The following is a 17,002-nucleotide window of genomic DNA, read 5'->3' as shown; positions in this document are numbered from 1 at the left end:
ACAAAAGAATAGCTGCGAGTGACAAAAGAATAGTCGCGGACGACAAAAGAATAGATGCGCAACAAAAGAATAGCTGCGAGCGACAAAAGAATAGCCGTGGGCGACAAAAGAATAGCTGCGAGCGACAATTTTTTTGACGCGAAACATTTTCGATGTTTCGTGAAATTTTTCGGCGAAGCGAAAGGGGACAGATTCGCTCATCACTAATCATTAATGCGCTCCTTCCCCTAAGGGCCTAGATCCCATTACTGTGATTCAATTGTTTGGCCCTCACGAGCCAATATCGCCCACCTCGAAGGGGGGCATATAAGGGAAAATCCCCTTGTTTGGCATCCTCAGCAAACAAGCTGATCTTTCAGTGTATCGCCAGCATTATTCTGTCAAGGGATGCTAAGAAAAAAATATTAAAAAATATGGTAACTTTTTTTTTACCTGGTCCAATGAATTCTTTCCTAAAAGGAATTCTGTCCCAGGGAAAAAAACTTAGCAATTTAATTCTCATGGGGGAGCACCTAATATTTTGGCAACAAGTAAATCTGGGTTTTCTTGTCAAGTGAACTCCCTATTAACAACCAAGGTTCTCTCTGGCCAGATTTCAGAACAATAACATTGAGATGGAGCAAACTTGAGATAGGGAATTTGCCATCCCACCATATATCACTTTAATTAAACACATCATTATTCTGCATTTTTTTATCTATATAGTGGGGCATGTTTTGCCATGGTTGCCGTATAATATCAAAACAAAGTTTGCTTCATCTGCAAAGGATGACACCTTTTCATTGCAGGCATGTCAGACAACTGTACCCAAACTAAATTGCAAACATAATATTCAGTGTAAACACAAAGATCAAATGAACTGGACCTCATTGTTTTGCATCCCCCAAATCCAAGAGTTGGATTAGAAATTACAGATGAAATATAGAGATGACCTTCAAATAATGCTAAACTTTCGCTTTAAACATCACCTTAGAGAGCAAAGGGAAAGTTAATTCTAATAATTTAACTGCCACAATCACATTAAAACTGTCTCTGTTCCTGAGTTAAAACAAACCCCATCCCTGTATTAAGTAAACCAGACGGAAAGAATTTAAGATTTTATTGTAAATAACCTCTGCAGGGCTGTGGATCGGTCTCCGGCTTTGTCCGTTGAAGATTTTTTTTTTTTTTAATTATTATTTAATGTCAATGCTTTTATTGGATGTATAAAGTCTTCCGCTAAAAGTTTCCCCCTGCACAGCAGGGAATAGATTGTTTCTCTGTAGCTTTGGTTCTTTGCCCAAGACACATATTCCTCTTGTCCCACTGGTGCTGTTCTGAAGGACATGAGTTTCATTTCCTCCTTTAGAATCAGTGCTTACGGTGTCACTGAATGCAGCATATACTGGAGATTTGAACAAGACCAACATGGAGCTGTCAAGTAGAAGATCAGGAGCAATGGCTTTAATTCAAAGGCCCAGCAGTCAGGGTTTTGTCAGTCAGCACATTCAGCACAGGTGTAAACAAGGTTCCCCTCTCTGCAACTATGGAAGCATTTGTCTGTTTGCAAGGGGTTTATCCATGTTGTCTAGCAGTCTGCAATAGACAAGGCAATTGTGTTAAGATCTGCTTAGTGCAGTACCCCTGTATTTCATTGTAACCCGATAGACATCACTGTATGTAGGTGGCACATTTGACAATAATAACCTACCTTTTTTGTTGCAAGAATTGCTTACTCTTGGATGATATATTGAGCTAAAAGGGGATATAAACTATATAAACAATTGGCCCAATGAAAGAAAATGTAGTTGCCAGCAACATTCTGATATACACAGATGATAGATTTACAATAGTTTAAAAGTTATTTCTGTTTGTAAAAAGGGATGGAACTAAAGTTAAGCACAAGAGACACATGCCTAAGGTATAATGGTGGGGGTGTGGGCATGTACCTCTTCTCTCAGCCTACCACTAGTCTGGGCCCTCATTATTTTGTAAATCTGGCCTCCTAGAGCCCACCAAACATTCAGGGCCCACTCTCGAAACACTTGGATGGAGACAGTATTAAATGGTATGAAGCTTATATAGGCTTATAATGGAAATAAGAAAGTGTTAATGGGAATGTTTCCCTAAATTACCCAATGGTAATTTTCTCCCAACACTGATAGCACTTCTGGGATTGTGTCAGTCCAGTCCGATACTTTATCTACCCCATAATATATACTATTTCTTGTAAGTCAGGTTGTTCGCTAGCCAGATATTAAAATTTAACCAGCAATTACACTATAACTTATACAGAAATATAGTTGCTACAGCTGCGTTTTAGGATTTATGGGTAAAATCTAGTGGAAGGCATTTGTGATGGAGCTACTGTTACTGTATGAGTGTATGAGAACAGGCATGGGCATTTCACCAATAAGTCAGTGGTGAGACAGAAGCAAATTACAGCACTTACCTGGTCAAGTGGGAACATCAAGGCCAAAGAATAAAGGCGAGAGAGAAGAACAAGAATAGAAAAAGAAACTGCAGAGGGAAGAGAATAGGACAGATAAGCACTGTGTGCCAACTGAGAGTAAGGCTTAATATTCACTACTATTACAATATATCACCCATTGTCTCTCTCAATTAACAACTACGGTAATAACTAATAACTAAAGTATTATTATTAAATAATATTATTACATTATTAAATATTACAATTATTAAATACAGCTTTGTTTCATGGCAGAGTCACACGCAGAAAACTATTTCATTTTTACTAACCTTTCATTTTTCCCACCCTTCTCTACACTTGTTGTGGAAATGTTTTAGAATAACAGGGCAATACATTTTTTCTCTGGTGGCAATAGGTTTTGGTGGTCCTTCTCATTTAAAAATCTCAATCTTTTCAAGTTATAGGCCTGTTCGTATCATTGTTAGTTTTAGGCTTGAGGGGCTAATAAAGGGGTACTGACACAAATTGTAGCCCATTTATTATTAAATACAGGTATGGGGCCTGTTATCCGGAAACCCGTTATCCAGAAAGCTCAGAATTACAGGTAGGCCATCTGCTATAGGCTCCATACTAATCAAATACTTAAAAATGTATTAAAAACATCTCCTTTTTCTCTGTAATAATAAAACAGTACCATGTACTTGATGTTAACTAACATATACTGTAATTAATCCTTATTGGAGGCAAAACAATCCTATTGGGTTCATTTAATGTTTACATGATTTTTTTAGTAGCCTTAAGGTATGAAGGTCTAAATAACAGAAAGACCCCTTATCTTGAAAACCCCAGGTCCAGAGCATTCTAGATTACAGGTCCCTTACCTGAATATTAATATTCCTAGGACCCAATATGCTCAGGATTGTATTTTTTAAGCACAACATTTTTGGATTACAGTAGCCCATAAATAGCTGGAGAGTGCTTTAGGCAGTACACCCATAAAGAAGAACAAGCATGAAATTCTCTAACCTTGGGATACTGGGTCCTGGGTATGACACCCTTAAACAATTAAAAAGGTTAGTATCCCTTTAATTCAGCACAAAGCTAAACAGGAGAGAGAAATATACAGGAAGAACAGAGAGGAGGTGGCAAAGTAAAAAAACAAAAGCAGGGATATATGATAAAAAGGAAGGAATAAAATTAAAACAGGAGAAGTGTATGGGGAAAGGCATATTAGGGATGGAAGAGATTACACAAAGGGGACAAAATATGACAGGGTATATATGAAAGGAGGAAATAAAAGAAAAACAAAGAGAAGAAGAGCAGGGACAGAATCATAAAGACAGCAAGGCAATCACAAAAAAAAGTAAAAGCACAGACTGTGATGGGGCTGCTGGGCAGTGGAAAAATAGAGGTAACCCAGCAAAGAAAAGAAAAAGTAAAAAAAACGCTATGAGGAAGATATGCATGGGAAGTATAGTACTTGCACATCACTCCATGTGGAGTTCCTGGACTTTACTACATGGACCAAATGCCAGTCATTGACTAGTGCAAGGGGGGTATGAAAAATTAACCTCTGCTGCTGGGCTACCTACACATACAGGTATATTCAGAGGGTGAGTTGGCTGCCAGATGAAATTATAAAAAATAAGATTGGGGACCCTTTGTCACACAGGAGGACCTGACCTCCCCACCCGCTGCCACCAATAATATCCACACCCCTTTCCACGTTAGTGATACTCCTATATTAGGAGGCAACATTAGTTTGATGTAAAATGGTTTGGATGTTGGAATATTCCTGCATATTGGATAATAGTTAAAGCAGACATGAAATTCTTTATATCTGTAGTCTATTTTTCATCTTTTAGGAACTAATGCCAAGTCTGACCATAAGAATTAAGAGAAATATATAATCTTGCAGGTTTAAAATGCATTCAAACAAACCTTTTCCTCTAAATCTTTAATCTGTCTCTTCTGAATATCGGTTTTATCCTCCAGATCTCGTATCCTCTGGAAATGAAAGGAAATGTCAGCAAGAGGACTTGTTGGACATGCAAAGCTGCACTTTATATCTTACTGTACATAAATCTCTCAGTTAGGCAAAATGAGGGGGGGGGGAAGAAAATGGAAACTGCATGGAACAGCGAGAGCTATTTAGCTCCAGAGTAATAGAGATTCCATCATATTGTTGTTTAGTTGCCAGTTTGGAACTGCTCTTGACAAACATATTAAAAAAATAAAGTATAAGTACTAAATCAGATATAGGTAATGTGTGGCTATGATGAGGCCAATATTTGTCTATGTTCTTTGAATAGGATCCCTGTCTTCTGAAAATTATATGTACAACAATGTAACAAATGCCAATGGTTTCAGCACTGATGTGTGTTTGGGGTTACAAATATATTTTTTCTAGCATGCCAGTAATTCTTTTGAAATTATCCCACCTTCATCGGCACAGTCTTGGCAGCAAAGAGCCATGAATTCAATGTAAATTATATCCTTAGTAGTGCTTAGTGATGTCATCGGTTATAATTAGTTAATGATGCAACTTGTGCCACGTGACTCATTGAAAATTGTACCCCCTGTTGTAAAATAAGGGGATATTCTAAGTCACCTTGGAGTTCCATAACCTGTGTAAAACCACTTGGATTTTGGCCTTGTACCATTATATGGTCATGGTACTTCAAGGTAACTTCTAATATCCTCATACTTTACCTTAAGGGGTATTATACTCTACATGCAAGTAAATCAAAAGTCTGCACAACTTTTCTGCTTGATAATAGACCAGTAAGATGGGCATAAGCTTCTACTTTTGCCACATAGTAGCACTCAGGACTCTAGCATTTGAAAGCTGTCTATATTTGACCAGATCAGAAGGTCTTTGAATTTCTCCACAAGCAATCATATTCACTTCTGAGTTAACGGAGTAAGATGTATACTATTTATAAAGTTTGAATGAATATCCACTGCCGGTAAGCCTTACTTGATGTGCCTGATGGAGTAGCTCCATTCTCTCCTGGAGGATTTGACAGTCAAACTCCCGGCTCTTCCTCAGCATTTGCCTCCGCAGTTTCTCCACTGCCATTCTGAGCTCATCTTGTTGCTTGTCATTTAAAAGCTCTCCGAACTTGATCACGGTGTCTTGTTGCAATGCATTATACAGCGTGGCCTCCAACTCTTGGATTCTCTGAGACCAATCCAAACAAATAAGCATGCCTTCTTATATATAATTCTTTATATGGTATCTTTATAGTTACAGGTCAGTGTGGAAGAAGATCATCATTTATACCTTATCTGTACACACATACACATACCATGTAGGCTTGGTCCAGGGCTTGCTTTCTGTAATCTAACTCTTCTTCTAAGTAGCCTTTCAGCTTGCAGAACTGCTCCTGGGATAAAATACAAATTCAATGATTAGGCAGCAGTGTGGTAAATCACAGTAGGTAGCTCATACCATGAACAACATTCCCTTACCATACGCTCAAGAATGAGTTTTCCCTGTTTCCTCCCAGCTTTCCCAGAACATTCTGCATTTAACTAACATAGCTTCTTTGCAAAATGTATAGCTGAGCCAGAGGTGGGTCTATGAGTGACACAACAGGAGCTTGTGCACAGAACTGAGACTTATTTATCTGATGTTTGTTCTCAAATACAAAAAGATAGGGTCTATCTGGGACTGTAATTACCATGTCACTCTCTAATTCCATCATCTTCCGATGCAGAGCAGCTTCAGCCCCTTCTATCTGCTGGATCCACTGGGGGGAGAAGAAAATAAATTATGAAGTCCTACGGCTGCTGTTCAGAATCTATATCAGTTGTGATGATATTTTGAAAAGATGATTTTAAAGAGCTGATTGTCCCACTGGGTTGTTACCTTTGCTAAGAAGCACATTTATATTTAATTTAAGGCCACTGAAGGCACTAAGAAACATAAAGAATTAACAGGTTTAAAATCAACATTGACCTGCCTGATAAATATGAGGAAGGAATTGAGTAAAAGTGAAGGCGTTAAGGAACAAGCTTGCAAACCCATAGCAAGACTGAGCACTTTGTGTTGACCAAAGTTGATGTGGGACTAGATGTGCAACTTTAGCCCAAAAGCCATGAGAGTGAATAAACCACAATCACACAAGAACAAGTTAAAAGTAATAAAAAAGCAGCAAAGTGTTTCATGTCTGAATGCAGAGTTACTCCTTTTACAGCAGCTGGTATTTTTCTCATGGGTACACATTTTGTGATTGCAGCTTTATCATGACCGTCCTTAATACATGCACATCTCTAATTTGTCAGAATAAAGAATATATATATATATATGGGTTTGTAAATTAAATTTAAAAAAACGTATTTTTGCTTGCATAAGACCTGTTGAGTGCTGTACTTCGTGGGACTATTACATTATTTATTATTAGCACCCAGGAAGATAATATACTGTATTTTTAGTGTGAGTGTTCCTCCTTTGGGACTATATACATATATATAGATACGAATTGCTGGAAAGCTGCACACCATAAGCAAAAGGTAATACCTGGATGCCCGTGCAGGAAGCGTAGATGTACAGGGTTAAATTGACAGCACACACAGGGAATTTACACGAAGAATCACATAGGTGTAGATGAATAAATATGAGGCTTTATTCAGTCTGACGTTTCAGCTCCTATCTGGAACTTTCATCAGGGACAGGAACACCACAGTGCTGTACACACGTTTTTAAGTACAAAAGGGCGCCAAAGTTGTTGCTAGGCAACCACACACATGGGTATACCTATGTGCCCGCAGCTCCTTTCCAGCACTAGGGGTGGGGAAATAAGATGGGGCTGTCCATTTTCTTCATCACTCCCTGAGGTCTTTATGATTTGGTACCCATTAGCCCTGGACTAAATGTCCTTATGTATATAATTTCTTAGGCACTCTTTGTGGTGCTTATTTATCATTTTTATATGTTTTTGGTCACTTATTCTATTTGTTTGTGGACTGAATAAAGCCTCATATTTATATTTATATATATCTATATATATACATACATACACACACACACACAGACATGTCAACTCCCCCCCGGTATCCTGTCACCATACATCATTCCCCTGGATTTTCCAGTTTCTCCATTGCATTCAATGTGCACAAAGCATTTAGTGACATCAGAGGCAGCTTGTGTGCATGCGCGGCAAGCATTCAGATGTCACAAGGCATGGTTCCCCCACGCAACCCAACTTATGTCTCCCCTGGAGTCTGCAGATGACATGTGCTACCTGTTTTAAACTGTGTATCATGAAGTTAGGGTTGAACTGGCAAGGATCTCCTGGTGATAACAACTCTAGCGGGCCCCAAGCCAAGGACAATTTTCATCAGCCCTTTCTTATGTCCATTATGACGCCTGCCACATTTGCCACTGTCTACATCTAATTATTGTGAGAGTGGGTCCCTATGTCAGGTTCCTATGAGGTCCAGTTTCAACACTGCTTTCACTGAGCTTTTATTAAAGGCATCACATACCCTTAATATGTGCTGTGGAAGGAAACACAGCCAGACTTTCCCAGGGAGAGAAGGTAACACCTCATCTTGCCATCATTGTTGGAAGGCAAACAAGCAGAACCTCACAAGCTGCCTATTCATTTAATATCACAAGAAAAGAAAAGAAAGATCCCCTTGGGACATTTGTACCCATGGAAGAAAATAAATTCTAGAAATGACAGTAGCAGAAAGCAAATAATAAAACCCAAATAAAATTCAAAATAAAAATTCAAAATATTGAAAAGAAATATCACCCTGGTAACACAGTCAGTTACAAAACAAGGGGTTATGCCATAAAGCAATGGCATATGTGGGATATTAGCATTGAGGATATGATGCAGATAGTGAGATGCTAAAGTGGCTTCTATATATTTATAATGGTATTTCGCCAGCCTGGTGGTTTGTTAAATAGGTGTATTTTTGTAGTTTCTCAGTGGTATAATAACTCCTGGTAAAACAATGAGAATGCTTCTCAAAGCAAAGTGTCAACTAAATTACCAATGTTGTGGTGGCAAATTTTCTTTTTTGTTGAAAGTGTGTTACATTTTACATTTCACACTGAAGTAAATATGCCCCCAACTGTGCCAAAATATAACATAATCCTCGAAAACTTATCAACAATCAGCAAAATTAGCAACATTTATAAACAATATTATAATGCTTTTTTTTACATTATAAAGTCATCCTGCCTACTTTAATTTTACTGTTTTACAGTTGGGTTCCTATTCATTAAATGCCCACAAGATGTCACTATAGATATAAGTTAAAAATGCTGCTTTCTCGCCAAAATAAGGGAAGGTGCTTACATATTCAGAGGTCATTTATATTGGAGAATGTAGTATGCAAAGTGCAAAATGTCATTGATCAGCCATTTTTGCACACTGCCTTCTGTTGTTTAAGTTAAAATGATGCCTTCTAAATGAATGCCCTTTAGTTTAAGGTGACAAGAATTGTTTTTTAAAATAAATGACGCACATACCTATTGTATTAATCACTGTTCTGGGTATCCTTTCCAATTCTTTCCCTTTTCTCTGCCCCTTAAGTCAATTCTCACATTTTACCCTGGGTTTCACCCTGTCTTTATAAACCATTTTTCCCTAGGCTAAACCCCTAGCAGTCACTCATACATAATGCCAAGTGGCACAGAGAGGAATGAGTGAGTCTAGTGAAGATTGATATAATTTGATCAACCCATGCATTAAATAGCTTTTGCATTAGCTCTCTAAACAGTTTATATATATATATATATATATATATAAGCAGCAAATGTAATTTATCTTACAATATATGTTATGTCTACCATTAAATATATCTTGGTATTATAAACCTGTTTCTGTTTAATAGTTAAATATACAGTACAAGATAAGTAAACTGAATCTATAAATATTTCTCATTAGTGAGTACCACATGAACGTTATTCCAGGACCAGTCTAATGCTTTACCTTTTCAGCCAGGGACAGCACGGTACTAGCTTGTATAATGGCAACTTGTTCTTCATTTCTCAGATTCTGCAGGGACAGGAAAAAGGAAAGCATATAAATAATATCATTGATAATTTGCTCACATTTTTCTCATGGCTCCTTGATATTTTGCTAAAACACTTTAGGACTAACACAACTGCACTTTTGCACTGGGTGGCACAATTTACACAATCTACAGTTTTTTTACCGCAATGCATTATTTCCCCAAAAGCAGTTAAGATGCATCACTCAGTTCCACCCTAAGGCTAAATTCCCATTTAAAAAACACAATTTTGGCTCTTAAAGTTACCTGGGGCAGCGTTTTGCCATCCCTAGTAACCTGCAGGGTGCTGCCGCCTGAGGCAAGTTACTCAGTTTGCATGGCAGGAGTGCTCCTGGGCAAAAGTCCAGGTTAATAGCATACACCCACATAATAGTGTGTAATGCAGGTGCAAATTCATACCCGTGTTCGTAGATTTGTGTTTGTTGCAGGTTTGTTAGTCATTGTCCATATGCATCTGGCACACAGATGCATGTGACGGTAAAAATATTAGTCTGCAATTCACTAGGTGCAAGTTAGTTGTGTGTAGGCACAACCTGCCAAGAAAACACAAGCCCCTTAAGGCTGAAGATGAAGATTTCAGGGCTCCCTTGCATCTCTGTGCTCTGTACTTTACACTTTGTGCACAGTTGCACACAATAACAGGCTGAACTGCTGCACTTGTGCTTGGCACAATGAGCATACTCAGGCTAAATGGCCTTTGTCAACAGTAAAGGAAAACTATACCCCAAACAATGTAGGGCTCTATAAAATATATCACATAAAAAATTTGTATGTAAAACCCTGCTTCATCTAAATAAACTATTTTCATAAAAATATACTTTTTTATTAGTATGCGCCACTGGGTAATCCTAAATAGAAAATTATCAATGTACGTACTAAGGATTCACAGAGCACACAAACAAGCTAAGGGACATATACATGCTGTGCCCCGTCAGTCAATAAATGAACAATAAATGAAGTTCTGTCTTTTGCTCCCACTGTCAGGTGATCTCTGAGGGGAACGTAGACAAGGTAACAGAAGTAAAAGGGCAATATTTACTCGTATATATATTCCAGTATTGTATAATTTTTTTAATAATCCATTTAATATGATATAAACTATCTGTTGGTTAAGTATTCATACTCAGGGAACAATTTTCTTTTATACATACAGTGTTGTGTTTTGCCCTTTATATTATTATTCCTTAGGTCTTTATAATAATCATACACATTTTAATTATGAAATGATTTACTATATGTAAAAACAAAATTCTAAAATCCAGCTCTGCTTACCCCATTGTCACCCAGTATGTCCAGCTGTTTGATGAGGTCCGGTATACTGACATCCTAGAAACACAGAAACACAGCCTGATTCAGCTCTGAACTTCATAGCTTGGCATACAGCACATACGCATAATCAAAGCTGAAGTTGTTGGAAGGATGTGAGATGATTCTATTATAGAGTATTAGCTGTGGATAGCCAGACATCAAAGGAGGAAGTGAATCAGACAGTAAGTATATGTGTTTTTTTATTGTGCATAACTTAGGTAAATATTGATTAGCTTCCATCTAATGTCCCTTTCAAGGATCAATAGAAAGCAGAGATGGAGTCACAGCATGGCAATGCTTTCTCATGTCCTTTGTGAAACCTGGAGGTTGTCTTGCATCATAAATAAATGTACAACAAGAATCCTTAAATCTTTATGGCTGGTGTCTAAACGCTGTTAAAAGGATTAAATATTAGAGGACACACAAGATGGCCAGGATCTTACAACAGCTATACAAAATTCTTATACAGGTTGCATGTTTTAATTGTTAGGGTAACTGTGAGGGTGAAAGATGGCTGAGCTAGGGGTATGGGCAAGAGTGGATGGGGATCCAATTCCTTCTTGTTACCCCATTAGAGCTGGGTTAACAATAAGGAATTGGAATGGTAATGTGTGGGATGGAGTCAATGCCCAAGTAAAGGTGCCAGTGATGTAAGTAAGATGTAAATGAATATTATCAGTGTCCAGGCTATTTTTCCATGATGGGAAAAGTACCATATGTTATATTATTATATAGCAGAAAGCAGAAGAAAATTAATTCTTCTTTTCAAAATATTTAAAAGAAGGTTTGAAAAGCAATGAAAAGAATAATGAGTTGTTCATACTGAGTTCCCTTATCCCCATCCTTATAAGCAGCAGTGATTTTTATGCACTGGTCCATATGAAATCCCAGTAAGCAGGAATTAACCCAGTAGAATACTAAGGTCTACTCAAACGGTAAGGTATCCCCTACTGTGCATAGAAATGATACTGCAAGTCTGTAAGGAGATTTGTAGTCACAGAGGATCAGGCTGCAGGTGCCTTGTAATATCCTTATTAAGAACAGTAGGGGACACATAATCTGTTATAGCACAAAATCTCTGGTAAAACAGAAGTGTATTCTGAGCGAGTTATAATAATAGGAATTGAATAGTGCAGTCATTTAGAACTGGTTTTTATGTGAAAAATACTAAGGGGCTGATTTACTAACCCACGAATCCGACCCGAATTGGAAAAGTTCCGACTTGAAAACGAACATTTTGCGACTTTTTCGTATGTTTTGCGATTTTTTCGGATTCTGTACGAATTTTTCGTTACCAATACGATTTTTGCGTAAAAACGCGAGTTTTTCGTATCCATTACGAAAGTTGCGTAAAAAGTTGCGCATTTTTCGTAGCGTTAAAACTTAACGCTACGAAAAATGCGCAACTTTTCGCGTAAGTTTTAACGCTACGCAAAATGCGCAACTTTTTACGCAACTTTCGTAATGGATAGGAAAACTCGCGTTTTTACGCAAAAATCGTATTGGATCCGAAAAATTCGTAAAGAATCCGAAAAAATCGCAAAGTACCGATCATTACGAAAAAAACGCAATCGGACTCCATTCGACCCGTTCGTGGGTAAGTAAATCAGCCCCTAAGAGTTTGAATAGAACACAATATTTACATCTTCCAATAACCAGATGAACATTTACAAAATAGAATTAAATCAAGACTGACCTTCAGAAGGCTAAGGCACACATAATGGAAAAACAGCCAATTCCCCCTATAAATACTCTCAGTTACCTGATTCCGTCTGTCCCTTAGTGCAAAACCATGCAGGCCTGGATTGGCAATCTGAAAATTCTAGCAAATGCCAGAGGGGCTGCTGTAAAATACCATAGACAGTCACTATTTATTGGGCTGGTGAGGGCTGTTTGGGCCTCTGTGTACTTGGAATGCAAGAGCCTATTTTGAATCCCAGTCCGGGCTTGCATACCGTCCCTAAATTTTCAGGTGATCGGTTAACCCTAATAAAAGCCAACCCCACTATCTCTACCCCAGGGAAATATCCATCCTGAAAGTGGCTTCCTTCATCTTTTTTCTCTCTAGGATGTTTTAAACGACTAGGGTCTTCATTCTATACAGCTATGTAATTTAAACATGATCCTATACCTGCGCCTGAGTACAAAGATTCAGATCTGAACCATTAAGCTTCATGTCTGTTATCTAGGCACTGTGTAACATTCCATGTTTCTATAAGTTAGGTAGATACAGTAAGTACATGTCCCATACCTTTACTCCTTCCTTCATACAGTAGATCTGCAATGCACTGACTCCATCAGCGAATGGGTGGATCTGGAGATTAAATGGCGGCGATCGTCTTTCTCTCTCCTTAAAAGAAGATACAGGTGCATATAAGAACAAGTAAGTGTTGTTAATGTAATTCTGGTACATGCTACAGTGTATGAAGACAAATAAAATAGTACAGTGAGTAAAATTTAAAACCCAGTGCCCATTGCTTGTTGTCTTTTGAGAGTATTAAATGCTGTTGCTGTTATACTCCATAAGGAGCTTAGCCAAAGAAAGCTCTGGTCACATTTCCGATCAGATGCATCTCACAAAACTTATCCAGCTGAATGCTGAACCCATGTAAATATTTTGGCAAAATTGTTCATCCTGCTTATTTATGCCTATATAATAAAATGCCAATAGAACAAGGTTTCTCCATAGTTGTACTATGCTGTACGTCAATGCAACAATTTCTTAGATTTATGACTCTAATCTGGTTTCATTCAACAAAACCCAGATCAGCACCTACAGGTACCTACTTAATAGTGTCTAGTGTACAGGAATAATGGAATAAAGGCTTCTAGTACTTTAAACCTATCATATTGCTTTCTTATATAGAAAAACATTCATTCATTCTTACAAGGAGCTATCAGACCAATGTAAAAACTGCAGCAACAGTGTATATAGTCTCCAATGAAACTAGACACCAACATAAGGGCTGGCAGAATAATTTCCCCAGTACCAATACAATTAGAAAATCTCACTATAAACGTTTATAAATGGCAGTACTATAACTAAAGGACTGAAGGGCTAAGGGGGTAAATATGTAAAGTGTGCATGTACTTGATGGGATTTCAGAGACAAAAACTTCAACTGTGGCATTTCCTTAGGGAAAATATGATACGACTTTATGGCAGAAGACCAAAAATGCATGAAGGCATGTGTGAGATATCTGCAAATGATTCCACTAATATGAACAAACTATACACTAAAATACATGTTTAACATTGTACTTCCTTGTAGATGAATTCATGGGATTTGCTGTTTGAGTTGCCATGTAATGTCTGTCATATAAATTAACTATGGTGTACCTGGTGTTAATTCTCTCTTCTGTGAACTTGTTCTCCTAGTGTTACTCTGGATGCAGATGCTGCTGCCTATATCACACCCAGCTGGCTTTCCCCCAATCTTCCTCTCATGCCAATGGGACAGTATTATTCTCCTTTTAACTCTCACACCCATCACCCTTTTGGCAGAGCAATTCCTTCCTCCTAATAAATGTCAGTCAGCTGTTTCCTACCAGCCAGATGATATCTGCATCTCACTTCCGTCTCACACAATTTCTGCTTTCTACACTAGCCCCTAGCATATGTTAAATTCTCCCTCCTTACAGCTGCTTTCTCTATGGCAGCCTTATTGGCATCCAATTTCCCTCATCCTCTCTAAGATACAGTTGTTTCTCAGATCTCTTCATTTTTATGGTATCAAATTAATCTCCTTTGCTCTTTTTATGTCAACTGTAACCCTATATAGAAAACTGTGTTTGGCTATTAGTCATATAATGGCATTTCCTTCAGAGTATTTAAAGGAGAAATAAACCCTAAAAATGAATATGGTTAAATATGCAGCACATGTGACAGCAGCACAAAGCATGTGCAGGGAATCAGCCGGTGGGATGGCATACGCGTTGCTTCGGTTTTCCAAAGACGCCCAAAGTTGTCAATGCATATGCCGTCCCACCAGCAATTTATTTTCTTGCTGGTAAGATGGCATGTCAGGGAGATTAGTCGCCTGCAATAGTGAAGATTTATTGCAAGCGACTAATATCCCTGTGTGCCACTGCCCTTAGACTACACATGAATGGGTATTTAAAGAGACATCTGATTCCCTCAGAATCAGGTACTATGTTCTTTCTGCAACTACAAAGCAGCCAAAGTCTGTTCAGATTCTCAGATTCAGTACAGCATGCTCTCATTTCTTTTTGTAGTACTATTATCCAGAATTCTCGGGACATGGGGTTTTCTGGATAAGGGATCTTTCCATAATTTGGAACTCCATAACTTAAGTCTGCTAAAAAACATTATTATTAAACATATTGAATAAACCCAATAGGCTTGTTTTGCCTCCAATAACGATTAATTATATCTTAGTTGGGGTCAAGTACAAGGTACTGTTTTATTATTACAGGGAAAAAGGAAATTATTTTTAAAAATTAGAATTATTTGCTTATAATGGAGTCTATGGGAGATGGCCTTTTTCTAATTCAGAACTTTCCGGATAATGGGTTATCCCATATATATATATATATATATCAAAATAAAACAGCCAGCACCAAGGGTCTTTGTGTTTCAAAAAATCTCTCGTGTATTAAAATTGCATGTACAACCGACGTTTCGGTCCCTTTTGGGACCTTTTTCCAAAAGGGACCGAAACGTCGGTTGTACATGCAATTTTAATACACGAGAGATTTTTTGAAACACAAAGACCCTTGGTGCTGGCTGTTTTATTTTGATATTTATATGATATCCCGTGCACAGGGGCAACTGCAGAGCAGCAGATTTTGGAGTGTGGTGCTGTCGTGTGGACTGTTTTATATATATATATATATATTTATTATATCAGTATCTTATATTATATCAGTACAGGTATGGGATCCCTTATCCGGAAACCCGTTATCCAGAAAGTTCCGAATTACAGAAAGGCCATCTCCCATAGACTCCATTATAAGCGAATAATTCTAATTTTAAAAAATGATATCCTTTTTCTCTGTAACAATAAAACAGTACCTTGTATTTGATCCCAACTAAGATATAATTAATTCTTATTGGAGGCAATACAAGCCTAAGGGGTTTATTCAATATCGAGATGATTTTTAGCAGACTTATGTTATGGAGATCCAAATTACGGAAAGATTCCTTATCCGGAAAACCCCAGGTCCCTAGCATTCTGGATAATAGGTCCCATACCTGTACATTACATCATTGCATTATATTACATCAGTACAGTATGCTCTCACTTCTTTTTGTATTATACATATAATATACATAGTATACATATTAAACAAATTATACACATTATACATATACATTATACATAAAATAAGAAATGAATACCCACATTATATAAATGTAATGACTGGCCAGGTCAGAGTTTGTTATGGTGTGATATTTTCTGTAATGTCAGTCCAAAAGCAGCATCTGGCATGAGTCAGCTGCTGACATCAGTACAATGTCTTCTCTAAATGGAAATGTCAATGGTTTCTAAAAGTCCATCATGCCTAGACCATTTCCTACATATTTATATTATACATGACAGTTCCACATAGAGGTTCTGTTTTATGGAGTCTAATTATAGCATCTTGACGTTTCTCTCCTGCAGCACTTCAGCTAATGTTTCTTTCTGAAGTAGGCCACACAAGCTGATTTTCAGGTTATGCAAACAAATAGGCTTCAGGCCCAATAGTTGGATATAGGTCATATGCACGGATAGCCATATTGCAAATACTGGTGATTGTAGTCCACCCCATCAAAGCTTTTTTTCCAAGTGGTTCATATAGCTATGGTCAAGCAGGCAGTAGACATTGGCTGTAAAACTGATGGACTGGAAGTAGAATGCTTGTTTATCATCATATACAAATTCTTGCACACTTACAGGAGAAGGAAAGGCTAAATCACTGCACTGGCCTGGGCTAAATGCTCCTATGCTAAATGCTCCTCCTATGCTTATTCATATGCATGCTACATTGCAATGACAATTGTCCTTTCTGGTGCTCTGTGTCAAAATGATGTAAGTGCCAGATTCTCAAAGTTGCATGGCTGCAACTGCACTTGCTTTGAATAAATTATAATACATTAACAATTAATAAATGATAAATAATATTTTATTGGAAAATCTTACTTCTAGCTCAAGGTTTCGAAACTCCAGTAACTCATTTTGATCTCTGGAATCCTGCAGTTCCTGCTGCAATCGGCTGTTCTCTGACTCCAGTCTCTCAATCTAAA

At 37.7% G+C, this 17,002-nt stretch overlaps 1 protein-coding gene across 2 annotated transcripts in view; it reads right to left on the bottom strand.

Annotated features, from left to right (window-relative positions):
• Nucleotides 1-262: 262 nt before the first annotated feature.
• The window catches only part of jakmip2 (janus kinase and microtubule interacting protein 2), a 67,690-nt gene continuing 50,950 nt past the window's right edge, over nt 263-17,002 (bottom strand). Inside the window, exons 14-23 of one of the 2 annotated variants that reach the window (XM_002936708.5) lie at nt 16,899-16,997; nt 13,005-13,103; nt 10,718-10,771; nt 9,364-9,429; nt 6,097-6,165; nt 5,722-5,799; nt 5,391-5,594; nt 4,352-4,417; nt 2,432-2,499; nt 263-1,575 (exon numbers count right to left, since the gene is read on the bottom strand). In XM_002936708.5, the coding sequence (XP_002936754.2) occupies nt 2,449-2,499; nt 4,352-4,417; nt 5,391-5,594; nt 5,722-5,799; nt 6,097-6,165; nt 9,364-9,429; nt 10,718-10,771; nt 13,005-13,103; nt 16,899-16,997 (786 nt within the window). In that variant the 3' untranslated portion in view covers nt 263-1,575; nt 2,432-2,448. The remainder of the gene's footprint in view (nt 1,576-2,431; nt 2,500-4,351; nt 4,418-5,390; nt 5,595-5,721; nt 5,800-6,096; nt 6,166-9,363; nt 9,430-10,717; nt 10,772-13,004; nt 13,104-16,898; nt 16,998-17,002) is intronic. The other variant, XM_012959805.3, reaches the window with a different exon arrangement.

This window comes from Xenopus tropicalis, chromosome 3, assembly GCF_000004195.4.
Source record: "Xenopus tropicalis strain Nigerian chromosome 3, UCB_Xtro_10.0, whole genome shotgun sequence".
Lineage (NCBI taxonomy): Eukaryota > Metazoa > Chordata > Amphibia > Anura > Pipidae > Xenopus > Xenopus tropicalis.
This window is presented reverse-complemented; position numbering and strand designations above follow the sequence as displayed.